At 36.9% G+C, this 18,612-nt stretch overlaps 1 protein-coding gene across 1 annotated transcript in view; it reads left to right on the top strand.

The window, feature by feature from the left end:
- The first annotated feature begins 6,305 nt into the window (after positions 1–6,305).
- The window catches only part of STRN (striatin, calmodulin binding protein), a 50,239-nt gene continuing 37,932 nt past the window's right edge, over positions 6,306–18,612 (top strand). The window contains exons 1-3 of the mRNA XM_009083375.1: positions 6,306–6,436; positions 13,509–13,582; positions 16,709–16,787. Of these exons, the coding sequence (XP_009081623.1) occupies positions 6,408–6,436; positions 13,509–13,582; positions 16,709–16,787 (182 nt within the window). The 5' untranslated portion in view covers positions 6,306–6,407. The remainder of the gene's footprint in view (positions 6,437–13,508; positions 13,583–16,708; positions 16,788–18,612) is intronic.

Here is an 18,612-nt window from a genome sequence, read left to right as displayed (position 1 = left end):
TAGTGGGACTAAATGTTCAGAGCTGCAGTATAGAAATTCATAGAATGTCAGTACAAACTGATGAGACAGGTTCTCTGCAGGTCAGTATCTGGTTTTTAGAGTTTGATTTTTGTTTTCAATTGCATAAATGGTCAGACCATTTCCTAGCATCAGATATTCCCATTTTCCTCAAACCTGTTAAACCTGTAATTTAATTTAAGTGTAGTGAAAATGTGTTTCTTAAGCAGGCATAAGTCTTATAGGAAAGTGCTGCTGTAAATATTGATGTGACTGGAACAGAGAGAGTTTTGCGATGCTACATTGTTTCCAAGTGGTCTTTAAAGCTTACAAACATTTTTCACAGGAAGTTATACTTGAAAAAAAAAGAGCTTTTTTCTGTTTTTCATGATTTGCTATAGAATTGTTGGATAAAGCAAAAATGGAATAAGTTATGTTCTAGATGGAAAACTTTGGTTTTCAATGTCAGGTTAGCATATGGTGAAACACCCTATGTCTTTACTTGTGCACAGTTGTAATTTCAATTGGTATCTGTGTGTCCTACTCAAATTGTAGCCCTTCTTTTTCTGTCAAAGGTCTTGACTCATGTCAGTTTCATTGCATCAGGGGTGTTTGAACAACAAGTTGCAAATATAACTCAGCCTTTATTGACGTTTCAGTGGACATGGAAACTTTATTTACTAATTTTAGAACAAGCTGTGTAAAATTCCCCAAGGAAGATCACATGCATCTGCAGAGACTTTTGGTTCATCTTAATTTATTGCTAATGGAAGTAAGGCTCTACAAATACCAAGCATTAAGTGAAGTTGTTATAAGTACACAGTTTTCTGGGAAAAGAGGTATGGATCAGGAACCTGCTCACATATTTGGCTTCACAAGGCTGCGAAGCCTTGTCAAGTCCTCCTTTCTAAGTTTCTTAGCTAAAAAGTGACAAGAACTGACTTTGAAATAGGTGAAGGATTGTTATATTTTTAAATGCTGAGACGTGCTTAGATAGCTGAAACAACTCTTCTGAATCCAAGCTTTGCAGACAATACCTTAGAAATGAAAATACTTTGAAAACAAAGGTTCACTTTATCTGAGTGACCTGTTCTGTGTGGGCCTGTAGATGAATTCATCTAGATGATGTTCTTTTGCTATTTGAAAAGAGTTTGCTATATGCTCACTAAGACTTATTATTTTGAAAATAACCTAGTGACAAAGAAGTTAAATTAAAGATTGCAGTGTGGAAAGACTGCATTTTTTCTACTCTTAGCCAGGAATATGTTTCCCTTTAGGGCAGTCACATAGGGCAGGATTGCAAAAGCATTGGATCAAAAATGGCATGCACGATATTCATATCCAAGCTTGTAAACAGGAGGTGAGAACAAACCCATTTATTTTTGTATCTGTTTCACTTGATGCCATAGTCAGTTCAGGGTGGTCATGCATGCTTGAAAACAAGGAGTAGCTGATACTGGATGTAGGAGTGAGGAACAGGAGTTTGCCAATTGCCTCTGCAAATGCTTGTGTGGTCAAGTCTGTTTCACTCCTCTTCTTGTTACTGAAGCCAAATCTAAAAATCTCCTCCAGATTTGTTCTCCCTTGTCTTGCCGTACTCCAAGTGATTCATTCGGCCTGTGAACTTCCATTGTCTCAGTTTAAATGTGGGCCATGAGTCTATTTATCAGTCCTGGTGCTGACTGTTGTCGCTGCATTACTGCCGCTCTTGTACAGCAAGTGGAAAGGAATTTGAGCATTTGCAATTTGGACTTCAGCTCATAATATGGGATTATTTTGTGACATGTAATTGCAGTGTTGTGATTCAGCTGTATAATGAATTTAGTTATTTTAGCTGTCTACATATTTTTTGCAATACTCTTCTTGCAGTTTTTTTCCCCCTTTGTTCTCTTTCTCTTGACCTGCGAAGACCTTGTTGTCAAATTAGGGAAGCATCATATAGAGAATTGTGTGTCTTAGTAGCTCTTTGTCAAATGATGCCTGTTGACCTTCAAGTGCCCATAAATTTGAAGTGAGGTTTAAAATATTAAGACAAAGAAAAGAATGGAAAAGCTTTTTATAGTTCCTGAGTCTTAAGACTTCAAAAAAATAAATTGCCTTTTAACTTAGAATAGCCGTAAAATTCAGGAACTGATAGAAGTTGGTATTAAGCATGCAGCATTTAGCAGTCATAGTATGTTTCTTTTTAAACATTTTCTGTTAAAGATAATTTTTTTTAAAATCTCCTGCTGTTTGATATTGTCAAGGTGTCAGCCCAGAAAGGTGTGCAGATACAATATACTTTTTAACGTCCTTGTCGTTGTGGTTGCTGATTCTAGGAAGTGTAAATTTCAGCTTAAATTTTTGAACACTGGTAAAATCCAGACTTATCAGGGTGCAATTTTATTATTTGATTATACTATTACGGCTGCTAAGTCGGTATTAGGAAGACAACAGCATTTTAAAAAAGAAGTTGTTTCTAACCCAGAGCTACCTAAAACATTGCCTCACCCTTTTGTCTAATTCACAGTAATGTGACCTTAGAGTCTTCTGGGGAATGTCTTAAAACAACAGTGTTGTTGCCTGTGAGAAATTTTTTCAGCGTAAGAATGAATGTTATTTTTAAAATCTCTCAATAAAAAAGTGGAATAGTTGAGATAGCTACAGTGCTGTTAACCTAGACCGGATGTGTATGACAGTTCTAAGTTTTGTTGCACTTAGTAATACTAAAAACTTTAGTGAGATGAAAGTGGAAAAACCCCAAACTGGACTGTGCAATTGCAGCTGAAGTAGACTGCTCCAGGCATCTCCCTTCTCAATGTTCTCTGGTTTTGTGGGTTGTTTTTTTTTTTGCTGCTCTCTTGATTTTAATTTTGCAGTTGAGCTGGAGGAATACAGTAAGTTATAGAACTTAGCCTGGAATAAACTTGAGGCGGATGCTGCCTTGATCCCTCGCTGCGGAGCCAGCGGGGCCGGGTGCTTTTTGGAGTCCGTGTGCCCCACCCATGAGCAAGGAACAATATGAGGTTTTGCCTGGTCCCCGTAGGCGATGTAGGGGTTTGCAATGACTGGCTTACAACTTGATGCATTTTAACCTTATTAGCCAGAAGGTCAGTTGTCGCAGAACCTGTTTGTTCGGAATATTTGCGAATTCTTCAGATTTTTTGGCAGACGTTCCCAGGAGTGGCCAAAGCACAAGTGTAGAACAGTGTTGCAGATTACTCAAAGTGGAAGCGAATCTCCTTTGCTCTCCTACTCCCTCAGGTATAGTGTAGGCTTCAGGTTTGACTTGTGCTAAAGCTGAAGCTGTGAGAAGTGACTTGTGGAGTCTCAGTCCGTTGATAAGATTCTGTCACGTCAGAATTGTAAGAAAACTGTAGTTGTACAGTTCAGTTCCTTTTCATCGTGTTTTAATTAAACGTTTGCACAGGTGTTGCCTACGTATTTTGACTGGAAATAGTGATCCTGGAGTCATCACTGTTTAGGTCTAGAGACTGAGAAAATACTGCTAGATGTCATAATTTGTCATTTTATATATTCAAACTCAGTCAGTTTTCACTTATACTGCAGAGTGTTTCACTATGGTATGAACATTTAGGTTCCTTTGCATTCAGTTAATTCCCAAACATTGTAAAGAAGGAAATCTGCCTCAGACATATGAACTGTTACAGTATCATTGTTAGTATGAAATTTTAGTTATCATTTGAATGCTGTCGTTATGTGCAATGCAAGTAAATATGAATATCGTAATTAAGAAATTCTGAAATAAAATTGAAGTTTACATATATAACTGATGTTTTCTTGCCCACTGAAGCTTACTTAATTGTAATTACTCAGTACTTGTATAAATGAGGCATAGATGTTGCTATCATCCTGTGGAAAAGAGGGGAAATAGTCTCTTTTTCTATATTATGAAAATGACCAAACATGAGTAGCCTCATTTTCAGAGCCAGAATTTCTCAAAAATAATGAGTATTGGACTTAAAGGGACTACTCTGAAGAAAAGCATGATCAAACTGTGGTAGAAACTGTGCAGCCTCCAAGGAGAGAGCAAAAGTTTTCTCAGGCTCTCTGGTGCACTTGTCTGTTTCTTGATGTGACAGTAAAGCTACCTGTCTGTAAGATATATAGTGACCTTGAAAGATCCTAGCAATAAGCTTGTGTAGGGATGGAGTGATGGCTCCTGGGCTTTGGATTTGACTCTGTTGTTGCTGCATGCTTTTAGAATAAGAAGCACAAGGATTTTTTGAAAGTCTGGGAAAAAGAAAATTACAAGGCATCAGTAAGAGCACTGACATACTACTGACAATAACAGATGTCCACATGAAGGAGATGTCATACGATATTTTTAAATCATATTGATTTATGTCTCTCCCTCTTACAAAAATAAGCTGTCAAAACTACAGAGAAGGTGCATTTTTAATTTTGTTTAGGCTGCTACCAGTGGAAGATGACTTTAGCCTCAACTTCAGGCATGATAATGCTGGTATGGCCTTTGTACAATAGGAATGTGTGAGCCAGGTCATTACTGGCTGTCCTTCACCAACCTACCTGGTGAAAATGCTTCAATCCAGTGTGTTTAGTCAGTTTTTAGCTAGAAATTGCTTGCAGAGAGCAGGTCACATCATAGATCACTTCAGCCCGTGTCCTGATGGCATTGGATGATCATCTTCATTCCAACCAAATACATATTTACATTATGTTCTACTGTTTTTAATATTGTTTTGATATTCTTCCACTTTTTGACTAGAAGGACATATGTTTAGTTCTGCTGGGCCTATGTGGAGACAGGGAGAGAGAATCTGGGTGTCTGTACAGTTGCTTTCTGCCAACTCAGTTGTATGTGCTTGAGGTGTTCCTCTTGTTACTGAGTTGGTGACCTTGTTTGAGATTACATGCTTCTTGCACAGTATTATTCCTCAGGGTAGCAAATGCTGACTCCAATGCCAGCATTTCTTTCTTCTGTGCCTTTCTTTAAACCTTAGTATAAAAGGAACATTAGAATTCAACTGTAGTTTTTTGTTCATCCTGATTTAAGTGTTAAGTGAGAGGAAGCTTGATGCCAGAGCAAGAGGCCTTGCTTTTGACTCAGCTGAATTTTTTTGGAATTCAAATGTATTTCCCGTATTAAAGGTGAAGACCAGCTTTGTTGGAGAGCAGCCAATGTTTTTCACTTCTCATAAACTGGCTGTTCTTCTAGTTGGTGACTTGCAGTTAAGGATCCTTCATGTGTCTATCAAGCTGTTTACTGGTGGTACTTGAACAATGAAATTATGTCAGCTGGTGTCATTTTAGAGCAGCTGCTATTAGCTGGCCACCAACAAATGGCCTTTTGGAGTAACAGTCATCTTGCCTGGTCTCCAAAATTCAACCGAGTTAGTTATGTGTTTTCCCCTTAGGGTTGGTGGAAAGAAAATGGCATTTACAGACCCTCTTTTTTTTTTTTTCCTCAGCTTGGGGTAAAAATCTACAGTCGGATCAATGATTCTTTAGAAGCAACTGTCTTCATTAACTGAAATATCTGAGGACTACTTGCAAGGTTGTGACACATGAGGATAGGATCATTTCTCCCTGACTTTCTGTATGGATTGGAGCAGACAGCAGTGCCCACAGACACCACTTACAGAACTGCAGTGGTCATTTATATAAATGAAAAGCTTATTGGTCTTCATTCAACAGCTCATGGTCTAGACCAGTTGCCTTTTATCCTGTCTGTACTTCTCAAGAGACAGATGAGATACTTGGATACTCAGCTGCAGAGGTGGCAGGAAGCTTTTTGTCTCTTAATTGCAGTATTTCTGGAGAACTTTTCTTTAACCTATTTTAGTAGGTATAATTAACACTTAACAGGATATTACAAATGGGGTTTTATTTTTCCTTTAGCTGAACATAGTTTATGTTAGGTTTTTTACTATCATGTATCTTACCATGTATCTGTAGAACAGTGCACCGGTTATACACTACTTCAGTTAGTGAGCAGAAACACTTTTGCCATCTTCTCCTACTTACTGTTGGTAAATACTTTTATCTACTGAAGGCTTTTTGTATGCTTATTTTATCTATTCCTTATCCTTTATTGCATGTTTAGCCAAGAGAGGAAATAAACCCTGTCAAACAAACCAAAATTGCTTTATTTCTTATCTTTTTTTCTTTCCTTTTTTTTTCATCTGTGATTTTAGAAGGCTTATCTATGCAGTGTTTTGTGTAAGCGTTTAATGTTTATGAAACATAGTAAGCCAATTTCTTTTGAACTCTACAAACAAATTTTAAAATAACTTGGGAAGACACACACAGTTAAGAGCTTTGCTGAATGATTTTGAGGAAGCAGATTCTAAATTGAACCCTTTCTTTTGCAGGCCCAGATTGCCTTTCTTCAAGGTGAGAGGAAAGGACAGGAAAATCTGAAGAAGGACCTAGTGCGAAGAATCAAAATGCTGGAATATGCACTTAAGCAGGAAAGGTATGCTGCTTTAGTTATGAGTGCATGCTGAAGAAATTCTGAAGGCAGATGCTTTATTTTGCCTTTGTATTTGACAAAGCCAAGAAATACTTTTTTTGTCCTGTATTTACTCAGTTCTCAAACTGGCAAATAATATTATATTAAGTAACACTACTAGTCTAAATGTCTGCATTATGGTAAGAACAATAGCTAGTGCAGTATGGCTCCAAAAACGTGCTAATCAAACCCACAGCTGATCAATAATGAATACTTTTGCCTTGGTAAAATTCGACCTAACTGAATAGATTGTACCCCAGAACTACAGTGTATTCTCTTTTTGTTCAGAGTACTAGCTCTGTTTAGTAATATGTGGAAACTGAGATCTTGAATAACTGTCTCTGCTCCTGTAATTGCTAGTTTTTAATCTTGCTAAGTATTTAGTCTTTTCAATGTGATAGACTCTACAGGAATATCTTCTGGAGACTAATTGTATGAGAGAAAAAAATGTGTTCACCAGTTAATCAATGTCTGTTTCTTTGGTTATAGGGATTTTTTTGTAGAAGTCCCCAGTTTGCTTTACCATTTTCTTCTTACATATACTTTCCTGTTATTCTAATCTTTGAGGCAGAGTTAGGGTTTTATCATGTTTTCAGAAGTCTCTGTTCAACTCATTTATTTTAGGCTGAGTTTAGTTTAAAAGTTTTTTATTAGTAAAATGTCTTTTAAAGTTCTCACATAAAGAGTATATTTATGGTACTACTGCAAAGCAATCATGGATAACATACCATTTTCCTATCAGGTAATTCCTACTTCTCATTAATAAAATATTAATAGAATAAACCTCTCAAATAGTTTGTGTTAGTAGAAATAAAATATACACATAGGCAAGTGAGGAATAGGATATTGCTGCTAGATAATTTGAAAAGGACCCCTTTAGTTGTACATCACTGTATTGCATTTAGATTTGCTCATCCTCAATGGACTGCTTCAGCACAAGACATGCCTTGCAACATCCAGTTCATCTCTTTCTGATAGAAAGTAATTCATCTTCTAGCACGGAGCTGCAGCCAGTTTTCTGGCCAGCAGTAGCCTCAGGGCTCCAGTGTAGTTGCTTTCCCTTTGGGAAGCTCTCAGAAGAATGCCCAGGGTAGATACTGCCCGGGTCTTGTTAAGGTACTGATACAGAGGTGTATCAAATGTATGCATAATGGAGATGGCAGTTTACAGCCATGGAAAGGCTTACATTTGAGCTATGATTGCAAAGCTTAGAGTCACTTAAAAAAGACAGACAATGAGAATATTCTTGTTCACTTAGGCTCTAAGTTCTATATATAATCTGTGAAGATTTTCTGTATTTCAAAATTGAGGGAGCTGTTCCTGATTACTTAAAGATATCTCTATACTTTGTGTTAATAACCCAGATAAACTAGCAATTTATCTAAAATTATCATACTATGCAGATACATTTCTGTGTGCTCTCAAATAAACTTCATAACATTTAAAAAATACCAAAAATCAAATTTCCATATTGATAATGAAAACATCTCCCGATTGTGTTCTGTAAAATCCACCTAAATTATGACATTTAAAGCCTAATGCAGCAGTCACTGTCAGGACTAGGGTAAAACATCTACCTGGTGGCTTCTTAGCAGTTTTATGTAGGAATCTTTTATCTTTTGTTGTATGTTTTTCTGCAGTGCATGGTATTAGCCTCAGTTACTTAGGTCAGTAGGCTACAGTCAGCTGATCTGATCCAGTGTGACAGTTTCAGTACGGGTGTGCAATGGTTCTGTAAGTAAATGTGCTGCTTGTGACTGGTGTGTGCTGGGGACAGCTATTTATGAGTTTGTGGTTTTAAACAGCAGGGTTTTTTTGCCAGCTTCTGAAGAAACAGCCTTATATTTCTGCTGGAAATATCTCCCAGCAAGTGTTCTTGCTTGATACTTAAAAGAATGGCAACATACTGAGCTTGGAAACACTGCTGTCGTTCCCAGCACTTTCCTAAATCAGCCGTTGGCCAGGTCAGGCAGTAGTCAGTTGGGATGCTGGCATTTTCCACTGGGATCTCAGAGCTGGAGAATGAGATTCTACATGGTAGGAGGAAGACATTTCTGTCAAGTTAAGGGAAGGTTGGTGCTGTGTGAGGGGGCAGGGAATAATTCCTGAATTCCTTCATTTCTCCCCTAGCCTTGCAGCATACCAAATCTTTCTGAACTAGATGAAATAAGTTATGAATAACCGGAGAGAACATGAAATTGTGGCCCAGAGTACTCCATGTTTGGAATACCCTCAGGAAACCATGGAAAGGAAATGAGCAACATTGGTTTTCTCAAATACCTGTTTTTATGAGCTGCTGTTCTTTACAGTGGGTGCTCAGCATTTCTTTTATCAACCAAGTGGTTTCGAATTTTACTAGAAACAACTTTGGAAGCATCGTTGTTGTCTATTTCATGTCACATGTCATTTTACAGTGGATACAGTAGAAAAAGAGTTTTACTTGCCGATTGTCATGTTTTTCTGACCAATTTAGTTTAACATTTGGTCTTTATGTTAGTAATGGTGAGATTACCTTTTTGTTGTGTGTATAGGAAGCCCAGTTATTTTTGCTGAAGAGCCTTAATAGATTAAATAGCAAAGAGCTTAGAAGGAGCTAGTGAGTAGTTAAGTGCTAGCAATTTTCAATAGCAGGTTTGATGTAGTTTTGCCAACATCCAGTAGATTGCAGTGTGAGGCTGTTGACACTTGAGGGTTACTTTTTATTACTTCATCAATACTTGTTCTGCCACCAGTAAATTGCATTGTTGCCTCTGGATTTTCCGGAGCTAGCTGAAACATGGTACTGTTTCTCTCAAGTACATGTCGTATTTCACCTAGTCTAGCTCACTTCCTGTCTTAACATATTTCAGCCAAAGAACTGGACTTCTGGGCCATGTCTCTAGAAACACTTGATTTAATTTTATGTTGTTTTCTGCACTGGTGGGTCTGATCAGTGTAAGGCTGGCGCCTTCTCCCCTGGGTAGAATATCTCGCCGTGCTGTTCCTGGCAGTCGCTCTTGTTTATGTCTCTTGATTTGGCAGCAGCTCCCAGATCTTCTACGGATGTTTTGGCAGGCTCCCTCAGCACAGCTGGATCAGATGCTTCAGGTCTGGAGACAGATATTTCCAAGAAATAGTGGCCTTTTTTGATCGGGATCAAACTTGTTTCTGTGTGAAGTTTCATGGCTCTGAGTCTTAGAAAATTTAGAAGGAAGAAAGATTTTAGCATTTTCCTAAGCACCTCTTGAAGTGTCATGGCAGCCATGTTGAATATCTCCAAGCATAGAAGACACATAGTTTAAAGAAAATACTGCTGTTCCAAAGAGGAGAATTATGTAATGAAGGGCAAAAGCCAAAGCAGTGGTAATATTCGTACATATCTGAGTAAGGGCATCTACCCAGTAACAGTTCGACAGTGCAAAATAGCCTTCTTTCCAACACCTTGAAGGCTAGTTTTCAGGTGGAAAATACCTTTTATGAAGTTGTATCCTTTGGGTAGTTATTTTGAAGTCGTTCTTCTGTCTCTGCGTACTGTTAAAAAAAACCCAAAAACTTCTCTGATTTTTTGCCATGATAGTATCACAGTGCTGTCATGTGTGAACTAGAGTTCGGTGTTAGCTGCAGAAAACCAGTTTAAAATGGTTAATAAGTGGTCCATGTGATTTCTGAGAAAGTGAAGAAATTAAGCAGGACAGGTGGGCAGGAGATAGGTTGTTACTGTAGAAATAGAATAAAATATGCTAATGGAATAAGCTATATTCAGAATTCATGTGGAAAAGAATTAAAGATTATTTTGTGAGAAGCTTCATAAGCTTTGATTGCAATCTATGTAACTGAATGGTCAAGACTCTCCCTTCTAGTCTTGGTGTCTGAATCATAGTGTTCCGCTCTTAGTGCACTTGCTAAAGAAGATTGTTTGTCTTTCATACTTGTGACATTTTCGGCTGTACCATAAGAAAGTTTTTAATAATAAATCTCATGCTTGCTGCCGGAAGAAATGTATAAAATGCTTCCTTGATGGACAGTTAGCGGTCTATATTGATTTTATGTTTTTCTTTTTAATATTTCCTGGGCCTTTAGAAGCTCACAATAGCTAAAGATGAGTTCACTAGGTCAAGTACTCTGACGTGATACTCAGACACCTCGATTTATACTAATTGATTTGAATTCAGGTTTGAGTGTAGCACTGGTTTTTCTGAAATTTTGTGCAGGCAAAGTTCTATAGCTTCTTGTTTTTAACTTTCCCAGCAGTCTTGAAAATGAGCATTACTTTTGGGGACTTTCAGCTCTTCAATTGCCTCTTCATTAGAACATGGTTCTTCTGATAGTGCTACTCATCTCTGCCCATGCTAGTCCAGCTTGGCCTTAAAATAAATTTAATGGTTGGTGGTGTACAAGACCATGTAATACACGTTAAGAATGACAACAAAACCTTTAAAAGCTGTTGCGTTATGAGGAGGAGCCAGTTACAAAAACCTGCTACTGACAGTTTAAAATGTGAATAGAATGTACAATATGATCTTCTGAACTGATTTTATAATGCTTTTTTGAGTGGGGGAAAACTTTAATAAGAAGAAATATGATTATTAATGTTGTTTTAAAAGGGAAAGAAAATGAAAAAATGAGCATGCATGGATTTAGGAGATTGAAATAAATATACTGGGAAGTTTAAAAAGCTGCAGGGTGAATCTTTGAAAGGTAGATTTTGGAGAGCATGTGAGAGATCTGAGGAATAGGAGAGGTACAAGAAATGATCTTTTCAGTGAGCCTAGCAAACATTTTACCTAGGCTGGAAATTATTTAACATAACTTGATAAGAAAATTAATGAATGCATAGTGTAGTGGAACTTCGTATAAGACCCATGAACTAAAAGCAAATACTACATGCCCAAAACTAGCTGCTCTCTGAAATTATTTGAAGGAATTGAGTAGAGCACAGCATATGTCAGTAATCCAGATTAAAGTATTAATATTTGTTCTCTTCTGATAAGTCGAATCAAAATGGATTAAATGTCAGGGTCACTTGAATTCATGACTGCATGAAAACTTGTAGTGTTTAAAGTTGGTGAGGCAAGTTGATGACAGAGTAGAGGATTTCTTAATTCTTGATTAATCATTACTTTTCATTAGTGATAAGGGTGAGTTACTTTTTGTATACGTAGTATCGGTATTGAACAATAATATAATGCAGTTTTTTTACCAGGGTAGCATCTCTCTGCTGGTGAGGTATAGGAAACAGATAGCTGGAATGGGAAAGATAAATATTTTGATTGAGTATTCAGCTTTTACTTCATTCTTCTCTTGGTTATTCTTTTCTGTACTGACCAAAATGTTTAACGTTCAATTATTGCTGTTAATACATTTCAAGTGCATCCTTTCTCCTTTCCCTGCTGATTGCAGCTCAGCTGAGTTAGACCTTAGTGCTCTGGCTCTTGAGAAGTTAGTTCCTTCATCTTTTTATGATGCTATGCCTAAGAGGCATTTCTTCACTCTTCACTTACCCTTCTAATCCAAAATTAAATGTTTACTATAATTAAAATGCAGCTGGATTAATAGAAAACTTAAGTCAATACTGAAGCATCAGATTTACTAAGCATCGGTTCCCTCAGCACCATTTTGTTAGAAGTAATGAGTTTTCTGATGTAATGTGAAAAGGCAAAAGAAAACAGTCCATGTAATGAAGATTTTTGAGAAGCCATCAAGAGGTGCAGGTAGCTTGAAAACATTTTCTACAGTTGTTCTTGATACAGTCATTTGAGCTAAGTGAGACTTGCCTCACTCACAGTGTCACACCTGTTAATATCTTTAAAAACAAATTTTAAGTGGAAGAGTTCCCTTGTGACTAGTGGAGCTAATGAAACTCATTTTCATGTTACTGTATGTGAGAGGTTTGTTGTAGCCTGTGCCTTGCTGCCCTACCCCTTCCTCTGTACATTTGCACTGGAACCATGTGGATGTTTGTGCTAGTTTGTTGACCCACTACTGCCAAGCTTCACACTCGGCATTTCCTGAGTTCTTCTCTGCCTTGTTCAGGGTAGGAACTAGTGTAAGGACCACTCTTCTACCCTGTTGTGAATGTCTACAAAACTTTATAGGGCATCAAGATTTTCTTTTGCATTTCCTAAATTTTCATGTTTGGCAGAAAACGGTTATGAAGTTTCAGTGAGTGCAAGAGAAGGAGGGAACAGACTGTGAAACTAGCTAAGGTTCTCTCTGCCTCAATTTCTGTTTCTGTGTTACAAGGGTTCTACACACTAACGAATCTTGAATAACTTAGATGTGCTTTTGTAATCCTGTACTGCTGTGGCATTATTCTGTGTTCACAAGTCTGTAGATACAGACTCTGTAGGATGAAGCTTTTCAAATTAAAAACCATTTCCCTTTTTTTTTATAACTACTCTTGTCATTTTATAGCATGTTTCATGGGGTTTATTGCATTAGGCCTTCTGAAGGCTAAATGTTTTTGGAAGAGAAGGCTCCATTCTTGCACTTGGTCAAGTGATAGATGTAGCAGCTTTGAGAGAAACTGGTGTATATGAGCTGTGATTGCTAAATCTCAGAATGGTTCTAACTGTGGGCTTGCTGCTGTTGGAAAGCACAGCACTTTGAAGAACAAAACTAAAATTTGCTTAATGGAGGTGACAATATGAGATGTGAAGTAGATGGCACTGAACTGACATGGGTAGTAAAAATGCTTCATTGTTATGGCTAAAAAGGAGAGGCAAGGGGATTGGGGAGGGAAACAAAAGAGTAGCTCATGTCCACAGGGAAGGAGCCTTTTCTGTAGCAAGAACATTTTGTAAAATCTGCAGCCTACTGATCCCTGTGTTCCATCAGTATTCACTTTGGAATTACGTGTAAACTTTGGAAAAAATAATTAAGCAAACTTATCTGAAGTCCTGGTCAAATGATTCGTTTTGCTTTGTTTCTAGCCTAGAAGAAAGGAGTGACTTTTCAAGTGAAAACCTGTGACATTTGTGTGTTTAGAGATACCCTTTAAATGTGCTAATAGTTTTTTTTTTTCCCTTTTTTTTTGTTTTGCTTTGTTTTCTTTCAGGGCTAAATATCACAAATTAAAATATGGCACAGAATTGAATCAGGGAGATATGAAACCACCAAACTATGATTCTGGTAAGAATTTATAAATAATGAGTTCACTACTGGCATAAAAGCTGACTGTGGTTTGTGCAAATGCTGAAATGATAGTGTTGATAAAATAAGCCCCTTAATGGAAGCAGTGAGAATAGAGATAATTAATAACAACTCTATTTTACTCTTGTAAAATTAAAAATACATGCTAATGCACTGACAGAGTCTATTAATAAATGAAATTAGATTTAAAACAATCCAAACCCAAATGAACAAACTGCTCTTGGAGAGAATAGTTTTTCTCTTCCTTAGTAATGTGTATGGGTATTTTAGAACAAGGAGATACTAGATTTATGGCTGTAGAATCTTTTTATCTTGGGATAATTCTTCTGAATGAAATGTAGAATACATAATTTTTTGTTCAATTAACTCAGTGGTATTCCAGGAGGAAAAATAATGAAAGTACATGTAAGAAGTAAGTGAGAGTTTGTGAGTGGAGGATTTACTTCCAGAATTCAAATGATCCTTGGAAATGCATTCAACTAACTTCAGTGTGATGCTGTAAGGGGACAGTTTTTTGCCTTGGTCTCTTGTTTTTTGTAGAGTTTTCATCTCCTACTTCACAAAATATATTTAAGCACTGAACTTGAAGAATTAAGAATTTAAATTGTTTCCTTTCATCCCTGTATCTCCCTATCCTTTCCTCAGGAAAAAAAAAAAGGAAAAACAAGAAGAGATAGATCTGGTAATAGGTCAAGCCATTGAAACAAGTAATAGGTGATGTTTTTTGTATCTCAGTCCCTTGATGCTCCTGCTACGGTGAGATTAGAACGCGTGCATGAAGGAAGAGTATAGAAAGTCTACAGACCTCAGCTCTGTCACTTGGTTTGTGGAAGGGATGGTCTGGTTTACTGTCATGGTTAATTCTTACCTCATTGAGTTCAGAAGGGCAATTAAAGAACCTCCTAACAAACAAAATGATCCAACCCCACACCAGCTGATAAAGCTTTACACCAGGCTTTTCTTGTCCAAGTTGTAATGAATTTTTGAGATTTTTTTTCATGTTTTTATCAAGGTTATTTCCTTAACTGAAGAAATATTTAATTTGGTGTTACCAAGTGAAAGACCCCAGTCTGTATCTGGACCATTAGAAAAATTTGTTCTACCATACCAAGATCCTAGAAGACCTTGGGTTTTTTTGTAATTTCTCAGAGTGCAGCTATAGCATGTTGCTCTAGTTTCCAGCTGAGGAGCGTAGTGCAAGGCCTGGCTTACCCAGCAGAGCCATAGCTTGTACATTACTTCTGCAAAGTGAACATTAGTGGAATTACTTTTGTTAGAATTCCATTATCCTCCTTTATCCCACTGCATTCTATATATGTGACTGTCAGAAATGTGTACTTTTGTTCTTTATCAAGTCTGGACTAATAAATGATACACTTAAAATAGAAACTTTGTTATAATGCTCCTTTGAAGCTGTCTTTGATAGATACTTGTATGTCCATATATTTCCCCCCTCCCTGTCCCTGTTCTTCCTGCTCAGCCATGAAAAAATGTGGAATTGTTTGTAGCAGTTATTTCAAATGGCTCCTTGTTTGTTTTCTTTATGATCTCTCGGGAAGTCAGAAGAAGAGCTCAATCTCCTGGTAAAGGGATGCTTTTTTTAAAAAAAATTTGATTTAGACTTTTTGTGATATCTTCTGCTCTTATTTGCTCATACTGCAAGTCTCTTCATTCTCATCTGTAAGCTGCTGTTACTGCTAGCCCTCATCAGTTTTGAGGAGACTATGCAAAAGAGAATTCTTGCCTCTGGATATACTTAATAGTGCCTTCAGAAGAAAGGGGTTTGCTTTCAAAAGGAATTTTCAGGCCGATTTACCTCAGTCATGTTTTAATTATTAGACTGAGCTTTGGTATTCATGCGTTGGACCCAGCTGTGTTCTGTTGTCATCGGTAAATTATTGTGCAATTGATTATTTCCTGTGGCTGCTATTAAATGGATTTGTGAATTTGAGACAGATAAAATTCATATGGTTCTCCTTGCATGTGAATTCTCGTTAGTATTTGAGAGCTTCTTCGGGTGGATGGTGATTTTTTTTTTTGTGTGTGTGTGGTGTTAATTCAGTTCTTTAAAGGTGAATGACTTCCCAATGAGGGTAATAGCTCATTTCCTGCATCACATATCAAGTTACTCATAGGATTATACCACAGGTTTTTCTGGTTTTTAATTTTTGTTTACACAGGAAGATTGTTCATCCTTCAATGTTTGGACCATGAGATTTTCAAGTTTTGTAGAGGCTTTCATAGATAATAGATAAGATCTTTTATCTTGGGAAGCATATGTGTCTCCTAGAGAAGAGAGAAAAAAACCCCCCCATCATGTGGTATGAAGCTGTATATGGAATAAATGTGTAGCTGTTGGTTGACAGCATTCAGATAATTTTCTTACCGGAACAGACGCATGATTTTTTTTTTTCTAGGTTTTCCTGGAGTAGTAACATTTAGATACAAATTTATGGTTAGGGAAAATGTGAAAATTTTTCAACAGCTTTTCACTTTAAAAAATATACAAACAACCCCTATTGTTTGTTTGATTTTATTTTTCCTTCTACAAAACAAATGCAAGTAAGAATGAATTTCAAGTTGATTTGAGTAGGTCTGTTGGTTTATGTTGAACATCCAGATATTAGGGAAAATGATCCTAAGTAAGTTGTAAATCGATATCATGCTGCGATTGCATGTGATATTGTTAGCAGTTAAAGGTATTTGTATTCAAACTTAATATGAGCTGCAATTATATTGGAAGGTTAATGCAAAAATAGAACTCCAGATTGTGTATGTCGTTATGTACCCTTACAGAAAAAGAGTTAGATGGGACCTGGGGATGTGAGACTGATGGAAAGGCACTGATGACTAGTGGAACTTGCTCCTATAGAGTAGGATGAACCTGATAAGCTTTGCATTTGTGGTACTACAATTATGTGCTATGTGCATTTTTTTCTCTCTTGATTATTGGCACTTTGAATATTGTTGATATAATTAGGTATGATTAGGTATGATATGATTGGTTAGTATTTTAAGGCAAATGACATTTGTCTTTTCAAGTGGATAGGCATGCCTTTTATAAATAGGAAAAGGAAGAAAATGTAATAAAACAATCTTTTTCAGATGAAGGGAATGAAACAGAGATTCAGCCACAACAGAACAGTCAGCTAATATGGAAACAAGGACGACAGCTGCTAAGACAGTAAGTGTCGAAAAAAGAACTCAAATACTGAATGCAAAGGAAAGAATCTGGTAATGAAACATGATGATGGTGGTATTTACCTTTTTCTTTCTTCAGTTATATTTTATTGAAAGAAAAGTGAGTGATGGTGATGAAGTTCATTTGTTTTCTGTTCTACTTTTCATTGGTTTTTGAAAAATTTTAATATTTCAGAACTTCAGATGAGAAGCCGTGTCAAGTCACAAACACCTGATCTCATTTACTTTTCTTTCACCGAGTATAATCAAACAATCTACTTGGGAGAACAGTGGGTCATGACACTTTGCAACTAAAAAATCCACAGACACAAGTAATTCTGTTGAAAGCTGTGCAAAATAAAAGCAACTAGTGTTGGAGAGGGAGAACTTTTACTTTGGCCTGTTTGAGATGCAATAAAGACTAACATCCAGAAGGTTAGACTAGACATTATCTAATTCTCAGTTCATCTCAATAAAGCAAATGTCTGTTAATCTCAGTTAGTTTTTGAATTGTGATCATGAGAAAATGAATTGTCAAGATACTTGGTGTGTTACAGAGGATTAAATGAGAGAGGAGTGAGACAGTAATGGACAGTGTGGAGCTTATATTAAAGGACCTTATTCCAAGGAAATATACAAAAGTTACATTTCTCTGTTGAATGGCTTGTACATGGTTTTCTTTTGCACGAGCTCAAATCTTTGCATGCATGTTGAGTAAGTGTAAATCAAGTGGTCTTGACTTGGATCTGTGATTTTGAAGACAAGTCATTCCTTCTCAGTGCAGTTCATAAATGAGTGACACAGTGCTGAATACAGAGTGCATATTACTGACAGACTCTGTTTCACATAGGTGGCTTGTTTGATTTTTCTGCAGCCAACAGTCAGTATTTCTCTCCTAATGTGGTTATGTGAATGATATTGCTAAATAGTTGGAGGAGAATTTTCTTGCGGGAAAAGCGCATGCCCTTGATTTGTAACAGCTGTTACGGTAAAATAGCATTTCCCTTCTTTAGAGTTGTCTAGAATATTGACCATTTAATCATTCCATGTTTTAGAGAGAAGGACAGAGACCAATTTTTTTTTTTAAAAAAAATCTTCATTTTCCTCCTGTTTCCCCCAAAGACAATATGGCATATTGATGAAAGAGCCCACTCTAGACTTAGACGTTTTCATTCCAGGATTCTTGCTGCCTGGTCTTTATATGGAAGACAAATTAATATTTTGCAGCTCCATTGCAGAATAAAGAAAAGGCAAGACAAAGATTTTTATCAAGCCTAGTGCATAGGCAACTCTTACTAATAGCAACTCTTACTAATAGCTACAGCTATAGAATTTGGGGTTTATTCCCTCTGTTTTCTAGGCTTCTATTAGTGTTTACATAGGATCTGATGCTGGAGGATGTGGTTTAGGGGTTACAGCAGAGTGACAGATTAGTGGTTGGGCTTGATGATCTTAGAGGTGTCCTCCAACCTTGATGATTCTATGATATCTTGTACTTCTTGTATCTAGTTTTCATGTGACAAAGAATAAAATTACCAGGCTGTGCATTCAACTGTGGGGATTTTGATAAATCAGCTGTAAATATTTTAATTGAAAGTGCTTTTCCATCCATTTTAGTAAATGAATGAATAACGTATTGTATAACCTCTGACTACTAGGCTCTTTGATTTTTGTTTTTTTTTCCCTCTCAGTGACTGTAGAGGCTGGTACTGCGAGAGGCGATCCCTCTGCAGCTGGTACAGGATGATTTATAAGCATGTTTCATTAGCTCAGCACCATACTTTGCTAAGCTAAGGGGTTGAAGATGAGTTTAGGGGGAAGGTTTCATT

Source organism: Acanthisitta chloris, unplaced genomic scaffold, assembly GCF_000695815.1.
Source record: "Acanthisitta chloris isolate BGI_N310 unplaced genomic scaffold, ASM69581v1 scaffold3431, whole genome shotgun sequence".
Taxonomy (NCBI): domain Eukaryota; kingdom Metazoa; phylum Chordata; class Aves; order Passeriformes; family Acanthisittidae; genus Acanthisitta; species Acanthisitta chloris.
Note: the sequence above shows the minus strand (reverse complement) of the source record. Positions and strands in the feature narration are given on the sequence as shown.